This window comes from Sciurus vulgaris (assembly GCF_902686455.1).
Source record: "Sciurus vulgaris genome assembly, chromosome: 7".
Lineage (NCBI taxonomy): Eukaryota > Metazoa > Chordata > Mammalia > Rodentia > Sciuridae > Sciurus > Sciurus vulgaris.
In genome coordinates, this window is record NC_136467.1 from 47,663,152 (window position 1) to 47,680,981 (window position 17,830).

Consider the following 17,830-nt stretch of genomic DNA (forward strand, 5'->3'; position numbering starts at 1 on the left):
ATAACAAAATTATAGTTTCATTTAAACATGTCCTTGATGAAACAGGAAGAACTTTATTTTTAGGTGAAATTGGTATTTTGAGATGAAACGATAAAAACTGTTCATTTTCTTCAACCCTTGAGTATGTTGCTTTTTAATAATCTGTATGATGAGATGACAGTATACATAAAGTACTTATCCTGCATAATGCACAAAGACCCTGGCCTCAAAGGAAAATACTAACCTGATTTACTATGTAAACTAGCCATTTTTTTTCATGGAAGATAATTTTTGCTTGAAAGAATGTGTGGTTATTTAGACCATTTAGCAGCCATTATCTTAAAAATGAACAAAATTGGATCATAACTTTAAGAAAGACAACTAGCAGTGTTTATTACTAGTGATGAAACATGAGTTCTCAAGTGAAAATTAGAATTTTGTAAATGATGCATCCGTCACTGTGAGCTTGATAGCTTCCCAACACTTAGAACTTTACTAGTGAGGTGTATTGTGATATTAATGAATGTGGGGTTTTTTTTGTTTGTTTTTTTGCTTTTGTTTTTGGCTTTTTTTTTTTTTTTTTTTTTTTCCCAGTGCTAGGGATTGAACCCAAGGCCTGTAGCCCACTAAGCAAGCACTCTAGTACTGAGTTATGTCCTTAGTCCCTGAATGAGATTTTTTTGTTGTATAAAATGAAATGTGTCAGTTTTTTAAATTGCTTTATAACTCAGTACTCTAATATTTTTGAAATAACAGAATGTGATATTGCCAAATTGTGTATGGGTAAAAATGGAAATAAAGCAAATGGATTTTAGTAGCAGATTGTTCATGCATAAATTTTCAGATTTCACATTGTCAAGTTTTGGTATAACAACCAAAGAATAATATTGACAATTATTTGAAAAGTCTATTAAAATACTTTTCCTGTCCTGACTGTTTATCACTGAGGGACTGAACTTTCTTCATTTACTTGTAGCAGGTTGAGCAGAAGCAGAGATGAGAATCCACTTAGCTACCTTTTATGCATATAAATAGCTTACTATAAAGTCATATATTAAGGAGAATGGCAAAATTGGAAAACCATGCCATTCATACTAAAATTTTTACTGAATATAGAGTTGTCATTAAAAATGTTAACATTTATTGGATTTATTCTTGTCATTTTTAATGAAGTAATAAGTTTTTTTAGCTTTCTCAGTTTTAATTACTGATATGGTAACATCAGTATCTGAAATCCATGTAAACAGAACCTCTTTGCAGTCCTAAGTGCTTGTTAAAAATGGGAAAGCATTCTGAGACCAACAGGTGAAGAACTCAAGGCATAGAATATTATGATAAACTGATGAACTCTATTGCCTATTTGGTAAACCTGTGTGTTATTGTGTACACTGAAGCATCAGTAGCAGTTACTGTTCTCTGCATGCCTCTTAAACAAAACTATTGTGGTAATATGTCAAAACCTTGCACTGTTGAGCTGATTCCCCCATGATTTCATCATTTTTCATCCTTCCAGATTTATTCATATTTTAGCTGAGATTAGAAGACTTCTTTGTCACCATCAAGTTGAAGACACTTAGATGTGTCTCAAATAACCAAAAATATGTACTTAAAATATAATGATATATTGTAATCTGATCTAATTAACCTACCCACAATTTTTTTTTTTTGTACACACAAAAGTGTATCTGTTGGTTGTTGTTTGGCATGTATCTATACTTCATAGCTCACTAGATGCTATAGTTAACTCTTATTTATTTACAAGTCTATTTGTCTTGTAGATTAACCAAAATTAGTTTTAATTTTTAACTAGATATTATCTTGCCAACAAATTATTTTTTTTCAATAAATGATTTTTAGCAAACACCTAGTATGTACTTTAGTTAACTGAAGTTAAATTTAATAATCTGAAAGCCAAAACATAAAATAAAACTATAACTCACAATTCTGTAGGTATTTGTACTTAACATCCATTGACTAAATTTTATAATTGTGTGTGTCAACTCTAAGTTTCATAAAGCACTTGATAGGAAATTTTATATGATTTTTAGGTAGGGCCTGTAGATGATACTTGAAAATCTGCACAATGTTTGCAATCTACTGTAAGAAAGAAAAATGCTTTTGTTAGAAATTACTAACTTGATTAATCTGAGATCTTGTTATTTAGCTTCCTCTCACTACTGCTAATTACAGTGGGCATTCTTTTGGTTTTTTTGTGCAAAAGAATCATACAACTTTTTTTTATCAGAAAGTATCTTCTATTATTATTTTCTTTTCTTGTAGGATATAATAAGAAGGCAGTAACTGAGGCACATGAAAATGGAGACATGGGAACTTCAAGTGAAACGCTGCAAGATGACAGTGCTTCAAAATTAGATGATCTGCACAGTCTGTATCATAAAAAATCTTATTAAATTGACTGTATCTCCAGACAAGATTGTTAATCAGACTATTTTGAATTTGGGGCACTAGGGAAGATGGTGACAAAGACTATACAAGATGAAGGGAGGCTGTTTGTTGCCTATGGAAAGGCGGGTACCTCAGGGCTTCATGTGAACAATTCTAAATGCATAAAACTCTGTTTTCTGTGTTATACCATAATTAGCTATTGCATGTAAAGCAGTTTTGATTTAAAATTGTAAGCACCAAAGCATGTGTTTCCCAAAGGGATATTACTAGGCTCTTAAGTACCAAATGAAGTGCTACTATTTTATTTGGTTCTTTTTCTTGTTTAGTAGAAGGACAGTGCTAACTGGAATTTTATTTTTTAAAAAATAGCCTTTAAATACAAGAGAGTAAATTAATTCATATTATACATTCCAGAATGTTAACTGTAGTGTTTCAAAGGAGAACTTCACTCAATGAATTGAAGAGATGTAGCCTTGAGTTAATTTTTTTTAACCAAAAGAATGGTTTTAGGGTTTAAAAAAAATATATTGTGCATCCTGATGTCTAAATTAGTTCTTCATGATCATTTATTATGAGTTTTCCTTCCAACTTTATTCAATGCAGTATAAAATAGTTTTCTTTAAGCAATCCTTATCAATCAATGCTGCACTAGAAAAAGTTACTGTACATTTTACTTTTGGTTTTTAAAAGAAATGAAATGAGTATAAAATACCTGTTCTCAATTATGTTGATCTGTGTATATGGTATTGGAACATTACATTATTGATGTTTAGTCTTAAATGTTTATGGGATCCATGAAAGACAGTTTTATACATTTTGAGTTGTTCATAAAATTTGTCTTGTGATAGTTCTGGCACTTAAAGATAAATTTTTCTGGCAGGAAAGGCTCAAATTTATTACTGTGTCTTGAAATACATTGCATTCAAACAGCGGTTTTATCTAAGTACCTGATTTGCCAATCATCCAAAAGTTGGGGGCTAAGGTAGGCAAGATGAGGTGAAGATATTTTGATACATTAATTGATTTGATTTTCATACCAATATGTTTTACTAAAGCAATTTTCATACGCAAACTATGAATTTGCTAGTTCTTTTGTCCCAGGATTAAGCATAGCTGTGCCTCTTCTTATTTACTGTTCTGCAGGCCATTGTTACCTTCTGGGCAAAGTCAAAACATTGCATTAAAGAAGTGATGGTTTTTGCAAATGTCATTGTTTTAAAGGATATACATTTAAGGGAATGTTAAATGGAAGAAAGCTTACAAAGCTTTTAGAATATCAGTGTCTTTCTAGTATTCAGATGTTGATAAAATTCATTTTCTGTCTTTTCCAGATGTATTATATATTTGTTGAAAGTTAAATCTATAAAATGTATATACTTTATTTCATGATTTTGCTATTTATAAATTTAATTTGTTGTAACTGTTTCTCATTTATGGTTTGTTTTGGGTGGTTTTGTTCATCTGTATATCACCATGTTAATTTGTAACTAGAAGTGCACTTCATAGTGTATATTATTACTGATATTAATATACTTTGTAGCATTAATATTGCTTCTGAGCAAAAGTTAGTATTTACATGTACAAATGAATAAGCAAGTTACTTGTTATTGTTTGCTCCTGATAGGCTCGGCCTCTTAAAAGAAAAGGATTGTTTTTTTCTTCATGCATTCCCTCTATGCCAAACCCATACACCCATGCATGACATAAGATCTGCAAACTGGATTTTAGCCAGTGTATTCATTTAGTTAAAAAAAAAAAAATTCCATATGGCAGATCTAAAACATTTTGCTGTGACATGAAACCATGTTATTATTATCTTCTTAAAACATGGCCTGGATGGAATGACCATGGCATTTTTTCACAGAATATCCTTTTTCTACGATAACTGAATCCTTAGGAAATGTAAGCTATAATCCTTCAATTTTTAAGAAATACATATCTAAAGAGGTTTTTTTGTTTTGTTTTGTTGGTTTGTTTTTTTAAAGAACTTTGGTAGTTTTGCGTATAATTTGAAGGATTGCATGACTATGATATAAATTCTTTTCAAGGACTGATAAACAGAATAAAAAGTTTTCCAAGTAGTTTTAAGATTTCACAAATCGGTTTCCTTTTTATCCCTGCTTCATCATGGTTTGTTGAGATGTTTCTGTGAGCTTCCTGTTAGTGTTCAGAAAGTACTTAGTTGAAAGTTCATTTTAGAATATATGGTCTTTGGGAGTGATTTGAGTTTCAGGCTTTCCCCAAAGTACTGAGTGAGAACCAGTTTTTGTATGTTTACATTTACAGAAAAGAAACCCATACAATCCTGAAGCTTCTAGGACAGAGCCAAATGGATAAGAAGGGATCTGTTGCAAAGCCATCACAGTGGAAAAGTGAAAAGAGAAAACCAAATACATGCACACAAAAACAGTAGTTTAAAAAAATTGTTCAGTAGAACTTTAGGGTTATATATATGTGTGCATATTTAGACTTTTAACCTCTAAAATTCTCTTCTTTAGTATCTCTGTTATGAATATGATCAAAACAACATTAGGATTGTGGAACTATTGCTTAAATAGATTTAAGAAAGATGACATTTTTGTGGGTCTTGATAATTATAACTAAACAGTTGTCAAAACTTAATACAATTTGTCCATGGTGCTGTTTTTTTTTTTTTTTTTTTTTTTTTTTTAAACAACAGTAGACTTATTTTGTTTTCATATTTAGGGGCAAGAAATACATTGATTCACATGTAAGTTGCACATTATTTGACATCTTTATTATGCAATCTAGTATTCTGCCTATCAAGCCTTTCACTTAGGGTCAGCCTCAAATCTATAGGATTTATGACAAATATGTTATATCTAGTTGAGTTAAAATTTTTTATTAGCCTGTGAATAAAGATGGCATCTCCTACATTCAAAAGCTATTGATCTCATTTTCATTTATTTATTTTTTGCAGTGCTGTTGGTCAAACCCAAGGCCTTGAGCATGCTTGAGAAGCGCCTTTTCCCTGCGCCATACCACCAGCCCTTGATCTCATTAAAAGAAAATAAACACTATATGTTTCTTTCACATTAAATATTTTGTTTATTATTTATTTTAAGTAGCTTATGTTATTTGTGTCAGCATGTCAAAATCCATCTTTACAAATGCTGAACCTACTTACTCTGGTAGAACAGTATTAGTTTGGAGTAGCAAGAAACTGTTTAACCATGATAATTATTTAATCTGAATTAGTTAAAAGCATTTTGGTTGGAAAGAATTACCTGAGCAAGTGTAACAAAAACCCTTGTCTTTGGTTTAGTTTTGTGTTATAAATATTGGCAGTTAATGTTATTAATGAGGGTAACATTGGTAAAAATTAGAAAACTAATTCTGTTAGTATTTAAGAGGATATTCTTCCATTTTAGTATCTAAGTATATATAATTTAGAAGTATCCAGGTTATTGCCAAAATAATTTTTAGAAAACACTGATAATAAATATAAATCGTATTTCTGAAAATGTGTTGAATTATGTACATTTAGAAATACTTGCTCTTTTGTTATCAAACCACTTTGATTTAGTTCTAATACGTATATGCTTTCTGTGTGTTGGCTTAAGCTTCCAATTCACCATGTTGTTTGGAAAAGAAGTCTTTTTTTCCCAGAACTCATCCTTGTGGGATATTGTTCAGTATATAGGATTTAAAAGATGATTTGCAGTTTCATTGTTAATCAGTGTTCTATTTTAAGGGTTTTATAACTAATTTTACAAAGTACTGAAAATTACTATGTGCTATTGGTGCTAAATATTTTGTTTGATAATAAATCTTTTCCAGGTGTATTTTGAGAGCCATACCCACCATTGCAGCAGTCATGAGATGGCATCTGTCATATCTCCAGCAGGAGGGAGCATAACTGTCTACAGGCCCAACTACCGTGCTCTGAACCTGTCCCTGTGTTCAGGCTGAGGCTGTCATTCTTCATGCTGCTGCCAGCCAATGACTGATCATGACAGGGATACTGTCTCCTGGACGTTGACTGGAGGACTCCCTGAAAGTCTTGCCATACTCCCTTAGAATTGCATTGTAGTCTAAATGGCTTTGATACAACCTTCCCCCTTTATTCACCTGCATTGTGGTCTGGTTGCCTCCAAGCTCCCTACCTGTTTTTCCTCACCAGAATTGCCCCTAATAAATCTATTGCACAGCAGATCCCTTTCTGGTGTTGGTGTCTGCTTCTAGAAGAACTCTGATGAGCACAAGTTGTCCATGAGTAAGATTTGAGGAAGGTAATAAACTGGGATTTAGGAGCTGACTCATCCTTCCCCCCACAAAGAGTAAAGAGGATGACATTTTGGCAGATAAGTGGAGTATTGGGCACAAGGTTATGGCTCAGTTGTTAAGTATTTTGCAGAAGATCTACAGATGAGTTAACAGCAGTCATGGACTTGTTGTCCTTAGAAAGGCCTGCTTGTAATGGCCTTTGGCTACTGTCTAGCAACTTGGATATCCCATACCCTAACTGATAAGGGTGGTTTACTGTGCCCAAAATGTTTGTGCAAACAGGATTTATGTTGAGCACCTGTATTCCCACTGGGGAATCTAGAATTTTGGTACATACTAGGCAGAATCTGGGTGGGTGGGCTCAGTCAGATCAGATTCCCTGGTGAACACCACTTTATATGTATTGTTACACATCATTGCTAGAGGCATTAAATTAAGCAGTCCTGTTTTGCTCCATTGGGGGAAGGCTTAGAGTATGTACCTGGTTTACTCTGAATTTTGCACATGTGCCTTTTCCTTTTACTGATTTTGCTTTGTGTTCTTCTCCATAGTAACTCATAATTGTGAGTTTGATCCTTTGCTTGGTCCTTTGGGCCCTTGTAGCAAATCACTCAATTTGAGAGTGACCTTGGAGACCCCATACACAGTCTATCATTTTGGGGAAAATGTCCCCAGAGAAAGGAATTCTAAAGGAGGTTCTATGATGCAAGTATTTGAATAATGTGGGGAGGACAATGTCCATAAGATAGCAGAGTTGACTGGTTACTACTAGGTTGTAATGGTGACCTACAGAAGGATAATGAGAGAATGAGGACTGTGATTGGACTATTCGTGCCTAAATGTGAGAGCCAGTGATGTGATGGGGGAGAGCATTTCAAAGAGGCCTTCCTGTATTCCTTCCTGGAAGGATAAAAACAGCCGAATTTCAGGCCTAACATCTTATTGTAAAAGTTGCAGAATTTGGGAAGCTTGAATGTTTTGCCAAGACGCTTCTGTTTTGTGAAATTCAAGGCCCTTGTCATAGGACCTTGAAGCGTCTGTATAGATGGATGCCCCTGAGGATACTGACTCTGCTGTCCCTACTTTATCCCTTACCTTACAGAAGTGACCCACTTGTCACAGTAAGACCTAGCACCTCCTCTGTGCTACAGATGCTGCAGATCCTGCTGTTAACCCCTTCCCCTCAATACTGTGGCATCCCAACCTACTCTTGACAAAAGTCTGGCAAAGCCTACCTCAATGTGCTGATTTTGGTAAAGGAAAAAAGAGATAGGCACTAAAAATGTAAGAATTAGCTAGCATATCCTGGCAAGGTCAAGGCAGTATTTTGCAGATTGAATTTTGAAAGTACTTGATCAAGAACTAAACTCTTCAAAAAAAATTCAAATAGGAAAAAAATCCAACAAGATGTTTACAAGCAACATACCTAAAACATAAAAACAAAATTTGAAAGTGAAAGGAGAAAGAAAATACACTGGAATCAGGCACACTGGCACACAGCTAGTTCCAGCTACTAAGGAGGCTGAAGCATGAGGATCACAAGTTTGAGGCCAGTCTCAGTAGCTAAGTGAGAACCTGTCTATAAATAAATGAATAAAGAAATAGGACTGAACATGAGCTCAGTGATAGAATGCTCCTGGGTTCAATCCTCAGTAGTACCATAAGAAAGAAAACAAAAATAAAAGATACTTTTTTCTTCAAAGGAAAGCTAGTATATTAATATAAGAAAATAGACTAAGACAAAATCATTAGGGATCGAGATTACTTAATTTACTATGAAGTTAAACTAGTTCTAATCTTGTACTTGATAATTATCTAAAATAGCTTCAAAATTCAGAAAGCAAAAATTGAACAAGAAAATGATAAAAGATCTATCACAGTGGGAGATGACTTTCAAAGATAAGAAAAAAGATTTGAACAGCAAAATCTTGTTTTAAAGTTCAAGTTAAGAGTTTATTTTGTTATAAAAGAAAGACCTGTGGCTTCTAAGTAGGAACTAAATGAACAGACTATAACAAGGAAAATTGTAGAGACGAGTGTAAACCACTGGAACTGAGATTCTCACTTTGAAAAGGCAGAATTTGCAATTTTGTGAATTGCCACAAGGGGGCAGAAGATTCCAAATGTGATGTTAATTAACCTGTTAGAACTGGAAGGCTTTTTGAAAATCAGTAAAATATTGTTAGGATGAGTAAGTTGAAGATGGGAGAAGTTGTATTATTTATTTAGAGTTATGCCACAAGTAAACATTAGAATCAGGACTCAAATTCCTCTCAATTTTACCTTAATGGTCCCCTAAGAAAGGAAAAGATATACATGAAATTATAGGCTTTTCAGGCTTTCTCTCCAGCTAATTATTTTCATTTTTCTTAAATGGTACAGGTTTGATGAAACCTAAGTTTTGATTTTTTAGTAATAAATGAGTTGGATTTAAATTTCATGAGAAATAAGTTTGCTACAGTTAAGTGAATTTAGAATGCAAGAATTCCAAAAGTTCTTGCACTTCCTAGATCATTGTGATTATAGCACATCCCTCCTCCCCACCAACAAATACTTATGGAAGGAAATTCTCTCCTGTGCGCTACTGTCTTACATTCTTATTAGTGACATTTTGTTATCTTCTCTAGATGCTCCCTACTATGATTGAGGGCATTTTTAGCTCTGTCTAGGGCTATATAAAGTGGGTTGTCTGCTTATGAAAGCAAAAGTAGTAGAACTGATTTTAAAAATAAAGTGATATTTCAGAGGAAAAAGACAAAATTAGCTGTTGGCTAACTGTGAGTCACAAAAAATGCAAATACTCAAAAATTAAGGGAGAAATTGCAATAACAACTAACAGACTACTTTGTTCAATTTTATAGGAATAAATTTGAACTTCTAGAAAGGTGTAATATACCAAAATTGACTCCAGTGAATTTTAAAATCTAAACAAATTTCTGTAGGGAAGAAAAGATAGTAAAATGTTGTCAAAGCGCCTCCCCCACATATTACCAGAATATATGATCTTACGGGGCATCATCATTGAAAGCAGGTAATTTCAATGCCTAGCAAAAGAAAAACTGACAAAGAAGAAAATTTCTAAATTGCTTTTGCCAGGCTAACAAAGTCTGATCATATTTACCACAAATAAGAGAACTAATTTGCAGAATAATACCACTGCAAAAATCACTGGATTTGGCAACACATTTAGATTTACCCATTGTAACCAAGTGATTAACATTAGGGTATCTAGTGATGTAATTGATCCTGTGATAGGTCTCGAGAAGGGTCCTTATTGAGGGAGATCATTTGCTTCTGATTCTAAATGCTGAAAAGGCACTGTCAAAATTCACACATTCTTGGTGAGAGAAAAAAGAAAAAAAAAAAAAAAAAGATAAAATGAATGCTTTCTTAACATAGTAACATGCCTTAATGTAATAACTCTGTCTCTACCCAAAAACCAACATCATGGTGAGTATGGAACTATTTGAAGTATTTTATCTCAAATGTAACTGGGTTGATGGGGAAAACTGGGCCAGGTGAGGGGCTGTCAGAATCTGGGTGGAGTGAAATGGGAGACGGCTGCTGAGCATGAGGTCAGACATGGACCAGAGCTCATTGGGTTTCAGACTGTGTAGACTGTTCCCCCACACTCATTCCTCCTGCTGAACTGTTCTGGGAGTAAAACTAGGGACTGGAGTGTTACTTTGATTTTATATTGCATTCTGATGAATAAAGAGCTAGCTGTCCACATGCTGATGAGAATGCTGTTTATTTTAATTCTCTTTAATAGACTTCAGCTAACGTTTTTCCTTAAGAGCCTAGTGACTGAGAACGCAGAATCTGAGCCAGAGTTCAGATCTCGGCCCCATCACTATCTTTGTGCTCATAGAAAATCACTTCATCTCCCTGTGCCTCCTCTTTCCTCCCTCTACTAGCTGGGAGGAACATTAGCTACCTGGGAGGGCTGTCTGACAACTGGGTGAGGTGAGGTGTGGGTCCTGCCTAAGTGTTCTCAGATGGTTGCTCTTGTCTGACGTACAGGCAGCAATTCTCTAGCCTCTTAGTTAAGTCTCAGCACCAGTTCCGTTTGCTTTTGATCCCTGACCCTTCTGAAGGGTGGAAGAGAAATTGTAAAGTGATCTTGCCAAATAACTCAGTAGCCAAACATTTCTTCATTCTATGTGTAAAAGTTCTTTTCTTCCATGTAGGAAGAGGTCACCAAGTGCTTCAGTGAATTCCTCAGCGCAGGGGAACAGAGTTTTCAATTCTAGAGTTGCAGCCAGACACATGGCTAGAGCAAACACTACAGATACTTCAGAAGACTTTTTTTATTTCAACAGATGGACTTTGAGTTTGCTGCCTGGCAGATGTTCTTCCTGTTCACTTCCGCACAAAGGATTTATAGAAACTTTCATTACTGGAAGCAGATAAAGGGCCAGTGGGCCAGAGATGACCCTGCTTTCTTGGTCCTATTAAGTATTTGACTTTGTATCCACTATAGGATTTGGTTTGGTGCTGAACATTGAATTTTGTGGGATAATAAAGCTGCTCCTATGGCTTGCATTCAAGGGTCATGTAGTTCTTGATCTTCCGATAACCTTTTAATGTGTTAGCTCTAATAAGTAGTGAAGTGACAGAGCAGAGACATGATGTGAAGTAGGGCTGTGCCTTTGATGTGCGTCTGAATGGTTTTGATCCATTCCTAGTCATAGTACATTTTGTCCAGCTTTTTTCATCAATCATGTTATCCTAAAAGTTACGCTAATTGAGTATTTAGTTGGAAATACCTTGTGACCAATTGCATTTGGCTATTATATCTATATAAACTTCGTGGGATACAGTGCATTGCCTTATTTGAAAAATATAGTAATTCTTCTCTGTCCATTTGCACACCTCATTCTACTCTATGGGCAGTCACTAGTGCTAGGATGGGACTTTATACCCATCTTTTGTGTTCTTTATAGAGTGAAATGAAAAGGAAAAATGACAATAGCTTAACTGCATCAACAGTGATGGTTGGTGAAATGATGGTTTCTTGTAAAATTTGAAAATATCTTTGTAGATACTTTAAAAATAAATAAATGCTTCACTAGGTTTTCCAACAGCCATGATAGGTAGGTAGCCTTGTTTCTCTACAAGGCACCAGTTTCAGCTTGTCAGGCGATCTGAAGTCTATTCAAGCACCATTCCATATTGTCCTTCAGGAATTTACCCAGAATGCAGCACAGAAAGATAAAAAGAAAATAAGAGTGATTAAGAGACATAGGCGATAGAATGAAAAGTTCTAATGGACATCCAATAGGAACTCCAGAAGGGGAGATTAAAGAAAACAGTAAAAAGATGGTTGAAAAAAACTTATAGTTGATGAAGATCAATCCTAAGATTCAAGATGCACAAATTCCAATCAATGTGAATGCAAATTAATTAATAGGCATACATAATAGTAAAATTGCAGAATACTGAAGACTGAACAAAAAATCTTTAAGCATCTAGGGGAATTTATTCCAGGAGCAGATTGGCAGAGTGTGTGACCAGTAGTGGGGAAATGAGCTCTGTTGCATGCTGTGGACACAGCAGTGTGTGTGTGCAAGGAAGTACTGGGTGACTGGATAGACTGGGGGCAGGAAATGCGAGCAGGTTGGTGCAAGCGATTGTGTTCAACTCTAGCTTCCCATTAACAAGGTTATGCTGCTCCCAGTTCCTGGAGAGATCCTGAGCATGCTGTCTTGCAGATAACAGCTGTCAAAACCTTAATAACTTTGGGGCATGAATGAATGCAAAACAATCTCAGGAGTAGAGGCCAATCTGGTGGGCACACTTGGACTGCTGTGATTGATTAGTCAGGTGAACTGATAGATTTAGGAAATGTGTCTTTGGTTGTGTGTGCAATACAAATGTGATTTCATTTTCTGCTAAGAATCCAAAGCACTGTAAAATAAAAACAACCACCCCTCACATCCTTTCTGGATATTTTCAGACTGATTACAATAATACAACCCGGAGCAAAGTTTCAGCAGTCTTTAGTCAGTGCAGCCTTGCTCATCAAAGCATATGTGTTTCAGCCACAATTCTAAGAAGTGACAGGAAGCAATCTTTGCTTTTCAGTAGGATTTGATAGCATAGAAGAAAACCAGACAATTAGAATGATCTCATTCCTCGTTCACACTGAAAAAGACACATTATTTTTCTGCTCTTATTTGCTAGTTTAGGCTTGGCTGCCTAGGGTTTATCAGACCATTCCACTCATACACCCTAGTCAATAGAGGCCACCCTGAGGAAGTACTGCTCACAAAGTTATGTTCTCGCTTTTATCACAATTGGATCACAAGTGTAGGGAAGAAATGTGATAGGTGGAAAACAGCACTACTGTAAAGAAGGGCTGCAGTTTCAACTTCATTCTTATGGAATAATATTTTAATGTTAAAATGCTATATAGCCCATAGAAGACCTAAATTAGAAAAAGGAATAAAAGGCATATTTATAGGATAGGAGCCTTAATAAATGTCCCAACTGATTCTTACCAGTAAACTTTGGAGGAAGAAGGCATATTAACACCATTTTCCATCATAAGGAAACTGAGGTTCAGTGTTACATAACTAGCCAAAAATTCTCAGTTTGTGGCCAATCACGGTCTAGAATCAACACCTGTCTCCAAAGCCATGCTCTCTTCGTTGTACCATCTGCCCTTCAATTGAGAATTGTAGCTGAACCAGTCTCATGTTTGCAGGTAACCCAGTCAGCCAATTCAAATGAGAAAGAATTTAATTCATGAGGTGGTCAAGAGTAAGGAAGGGGAGCTCTTGAATTCAAATCTGCCTCCCTGAGTTTAGGGTTATTTATGGGATGAAAACACAATGAGGTGTGGGGAAAGGTGATTAGAGGCAAGGATATGTCAGGAAATCAGTGGTCTGTACGTGCAAAAACAATCTTCATGGCACTTTATAGGATGCCTGTTCATAAAATGGTATTAGCATGATCTGAAGATGGAGTTTTTGGTCCTCAGGCATCAAAAGGTCACTCATTGGACACTTTTGCAGGTTCAAGTTGAGGGCTCCTGGCTTCAACAAATGTGAGCCAGATAAAGCTTTCTCCAAATTCCTTAAAAAAAGAAAAAGCAATTTAAACTAAACTGACCATGCATCAGAGGTATTATCTATAGTAAAACTAACATCAGTCTGTGCAGGTTTCCTGTGAATGAGTGTCAGAAGAGAAAAGTGTGCTCTTTGATTTTAAAATTATAACCTGGAAGGGGAAAAAATTGTTGGTTTTCATTTTGAGAAATTGGTTACAGAATGAGCCTCTCAATAGCCCAGCAAACAGGGCACCAATGAGAGTCAGGGGCATTCTGATTTGGTATAGTTTATTAGTTAGTATGTACATGAAACCATGTAAACTCCCAAAAGTAAATGGTTTATCCTCCAACAGATAGTCTGCTATGACCTTCCAGCACCCATTACTTTAATATATATACATTTCACAGACAGTGATAACCATACAAATAGGGTTACAAATGTTTTAGGGAAAAAATTTTTGGTCCATATTTTCCATTAAACAAAACAATCCTCTTTGGCAAAAAAATTAAATCCCCCACAGTTAATTCTACAAACTCAGATAAAAATCACAGAACATGAGGTACAGCTGAGGTCTGGGTTACTCTAAAATTGTAGGCATGTTGGAGTAAATTATCTCTCACAAAATCTAGTTCACTTCTAATCATCTTAGTAGGAAAGCTTCTTTTAGACCTCAGGCACTTTCACTGGACTGTCAAATAACTTTATTCTGTTGTTTAGGGAATAATGGAAGTCACCAATATGCACCATTTATGAAGGTCATGAAAAGTGTGGGTTTCTGACTTCAGCAATATTTTAAATCTGAAGTACAGAAACAACAGACACGGTAATTCAGGCTGTAATTGCTGTGCCACCTTCATTACAATTTGTAGAGGGAGCAGTTTGGGTTGCTTTTAAGTCTCAGCATTTGGCTTCGCAGTTCAAAAAGGCAGACTTGCATATGAAGGCTGCATAGTATTTATGAAGGCATATGCTGAGGAGGAAGCCAGTTTCTCAGAGAGCCCATTGCCTCAGGCCTGCAACAGTGGAGTACCTGCAGGTCACAGGGTAATGGGCTTCCCTGACAGGCCGCTTCACATCGGCATCTGAAATGGAGCATAGGGAAACAAGCAGCTGTTGAGGTGGTGTGTGTTATTTAATCTACAATTATGATTTCTAACAAGCAACCACCTGGTGTGGTTTTCATACTTCAAGTAATTCCATTTCTTCCAGGAGAAGAATGTTAAAAATGCTTTTAATTCTAGTTATCAAAGAAAAGGAAATGAGCCACAATAACAAGATCAAGTTTAAACAGACCTGCTGTTAACACAGTATCAGATAATCAAACTTTGAAAAAAATGAACACGTACTACTATGTTTTTGCAACAGCTGCATTTTTCACTTAACCTCTGTGCAGAACTAAAATCTGACAAAGCAAACTTTAAGTTACTTTAATTCTTGTTAAATACAACTCTGTACAGATTGCACATTTTACAAGAAAGCAGCTCAATATCACAGTTAGAGAAATGAAAATGCCATCAGAAATTTTTCATTTTTCTAGCTCAACAAAAACAACAGGCTCTCGCCTAAGGGTCAGAACAAAACCAGCTGCACAGTTTTGTAAACAGTATGAGAAGCTCTCTAGGATCCTATTGAGTCACGTGCGCGCGCACACGAACAAGCCGAACAGCAGTCTCCCACCTTCCAGTGACTGGCAACAGCCGCACGCTCAGTACCACAGCAGGTTTCTTTCACATTGTGTTCACAGAAGAGCAGTCATGGCTGTCTGGTTGAGGGGTGTGAGGCAGTCTCTGGGGGCTGAATAACCATCATTCATCCCGGGATTCATCTGTGGCTTCTGAGAGGTGGAGTCTCCGTTCTCGGCAGCGACGCAGCTGCTGGCTTTGGGCTTGTCATAGCCCCTGTCCGCGGATTTGGGGCTTTGTGGCAACTGATAGTCTTCGCTCTTGGTGGCCCCTGCCTCTGGGGAGAAGCTTCCCGAAGAAAGGGAATGTTTGTGCGCGGGCCTGGGCCCGGGGACGTGGTAGCCGCTCTGCGCGGAGAAGGTGTGGGCCCGCGGCAGGTGCCGCTCCACGATGGGCGTGGCGTACTCGGGCTCCGAGAGGGTCAAGGGCAGCGCGTACTCGTGGCGGCCGGCGCGCTGGGGGCAGTCATAGTGACTGCTGGCCTCGGCGCCCGGCCCGGCCTCGTCGGCGTCAGTGTCCATGGGCCGGAAGGTGGAGCCCTTCCTGGCTACTGCCCCGGTGCCAATCATGAGGGGCTGCTGGTAATCTGAAACCAAGAGAATAAAAGCCACATCGTTTGTGCACCACGCCGGTACAAGGACAAGCCAGCTGCCTGTCGCTGGGGGATCCTCTGCTTTCCGCTCCACGCAACTCTTCACTGAGTGCCTAACGTGTCCCAGGCTCTGTGGGAAAGACCGCGTGCGAGTGGCAGATACCAAGCAGGGACTTTACAACCATACTGCCTGCTTCAGGGGTCTCAAAGGGTCACAGGAATCTAGTGAAGGGAGAGGGTAAATTGCACCTAGGTAGAGGGAAAATAAGCTGCCTCTTGAGATGCTCAGTTTTGGAGGTGGAGATAACACTGAGGAGAGAGAACAACCATGAAGAGAGAGTTTGATGTGGCCAGGGAAGGAGGAATGCTGAGTAGTTTGTTCAATGGAAATAAAGAACAAAGCCCGGCAGGAGCTATTGATGATGGTGAGGATAATGAAAGAGCTCACATTTGTTGAGCCCTAACTGTGCCAGGCACTATTCTAAGATAGCAAAATATTCATGAATTAAATCTTTAAAAAAAAATCCTCAGGGATTTTTTGAACTGTCACTTTGTTTTATAAGTGGGGGAAAAAAAGGAGAGCAAGACTAGTAAACTTTCCCAGATCACTTGGCTAGCAGGCAGTGCAACCAGGATTCAAACCCACATTGCAAGTACTTACTGTTAACCATCTGTTAGAGCTTGGGATGTGCCTGGTGCCTTGCTAGGAAGTTTGGTTTAATTCTGTAGAAACCTACACACCTGGCACAATTAGAAGTAACTCTGAAGGAAGACTGAAGAAGGAAAGATAAAAAACTGAGAAGTGAAAGTAGCAGAGATATGACACGTAGATGGCTTTTTAGGGACACTGAAAGAGTCCCTAACAAACACTGGAAGAGTTCCTCCATATATCTCCTCCTCCTCAAGGGCAAGAGCTGTATTTAATTCATCTTTCTAATCCCTCTTTGCCACTGTCTTAGTCAAAACCTTGGTAGCAAAAGTAGATTAAGGCCTTTCCATACTAATGTTACTTTGGACATCACAAAGAATGTCATTATGTGAACCACTGGTGTAAAGAGACTCAGCTGAGTGGAGCTGTTGAGTAATATTTTGGTGTTGATTTGTAACTGTGCAGAGTGCAGAAAGAGAAATAACATTTCCCCTTTATTAAAAGATTTTAGTCTTATTTTTGTCCTGTCTCCCCTCCCTCACGTGCAACACCTATCTAATAGCATTGTCCTGGAGGTGTAACACTTACCTGCCATATCACTTGTGATGAGATCTAATTTTTGTGTCATCTCCTTCTCATTGTCATAGCTGATGGTAAATTCTGCTGATTGATGTCTAGCAAAGGGATATTTAATCTGCTTCCAACAGCCTGGAATAAAGATCATGTGAAGCAAAGTGATATATCAGAAATGTAATGCATGTATGCTAAAATGTGTTCCTTAATGAGTCAGAGATCAGGCTGTGGCTTGGTGGCTGACAGAGGCAAATGCACAGCCGGAGTGTTTCAGGTGTGAATGCTGAGAATAGCATGCTATGGTCAATGACAATAGCAAACACTACCCTGAGGATGTTTCCACTGGTTTTAAAAGTGTATTTGTGTACATGTCCCAGATTATCCCTGTGTGAACCACCTGGTCATGATTCTCCATCATCCACACTGACATAGCATTCATGACCCAGAAGGGACAGGATAGCTGGCATTCAGACTCATTAGGCCTTTGCTGTACTTTCTGGGAAAGTGAGGAAAGGACCAGAGAGAGATCATGTGCAGGTTTCAGGGAATCCTTAGGACACATATTGCCCAAGCAGTGAGTTAGCTGTAGTTCAGAGAGAGGCCTGAAGATGCTGAGAGTGCTGGACTACATTCAGTTCAATGATGG

General features: G+C 37.2%; 2 protein-coding genes and 1 pseudogene across 7 annotated transcripts in view; 2 read left to right on the forward strand and 1 right to left on the reverse strand.

Annotated features, from left to right (window-relative positions):
* Positions 1 to 5,053, forward strand: part of GOPC (golgi associated PDZ and coiled-coil motif containing) — a 42,482-nt gene extending 37,429 nt beyond the window's left edge. For all 3 annotated transcript variants that reach the window (XM_079149021.1, XM_079149019.1, XM_079149020.1), the window contains one exon: positions 2,260 to 5,053. In XM_079149021.1, coding sequence (XP_079005147.1) covers positions 2,260 to 2,390 — 131 coding nt within the window. In that variant the 3' untranslated portion in view covers positions 2,391 to 5,053. The remainder of the gene's footprint in view (positions 1 to 2,259) is intronic.
* A 965-nt stretch (positions 5,054 to 6,018) lies between these two features.
* DCBLD1 (discoidin, CUB and LCCL domain containing 1) overlaps positions 6,019 to 17,830 on the reverse strand; it is a 65,450-nt gene continuing 53,638 nt past the window's right edge. For all 3 annotated transcript variants that reach the window (XM_079149014.1, XM_079149013.1, XM_079149015.1), the window contains 2 exons: positions 17,200 to 17,319; positions 6,019 to 15,956 (listed from right to left, as the gene is read on the reverse strand). In XM_079149014.1, the coding sequence (XP_079005140.1) occupies positions 15,427 to 15,956; positions 17,200 to 17,319 (650 nt within the window). In that variant the 3' untranslated portion in view covers positions 6,019 to 15,426. The remainder of the gene's footprint in view (positions 15,957 to 17,199; positions 17,320 to 17,830) is intronic.
* On the forward strand, positions 10,795 to 11,589 carry LOC306666768 (protein unc-50 homolog; annotated as a pseudogene). Its single transcript has one exon. The product of its transcript is annotated as a protein unc-50 homolog (transcript).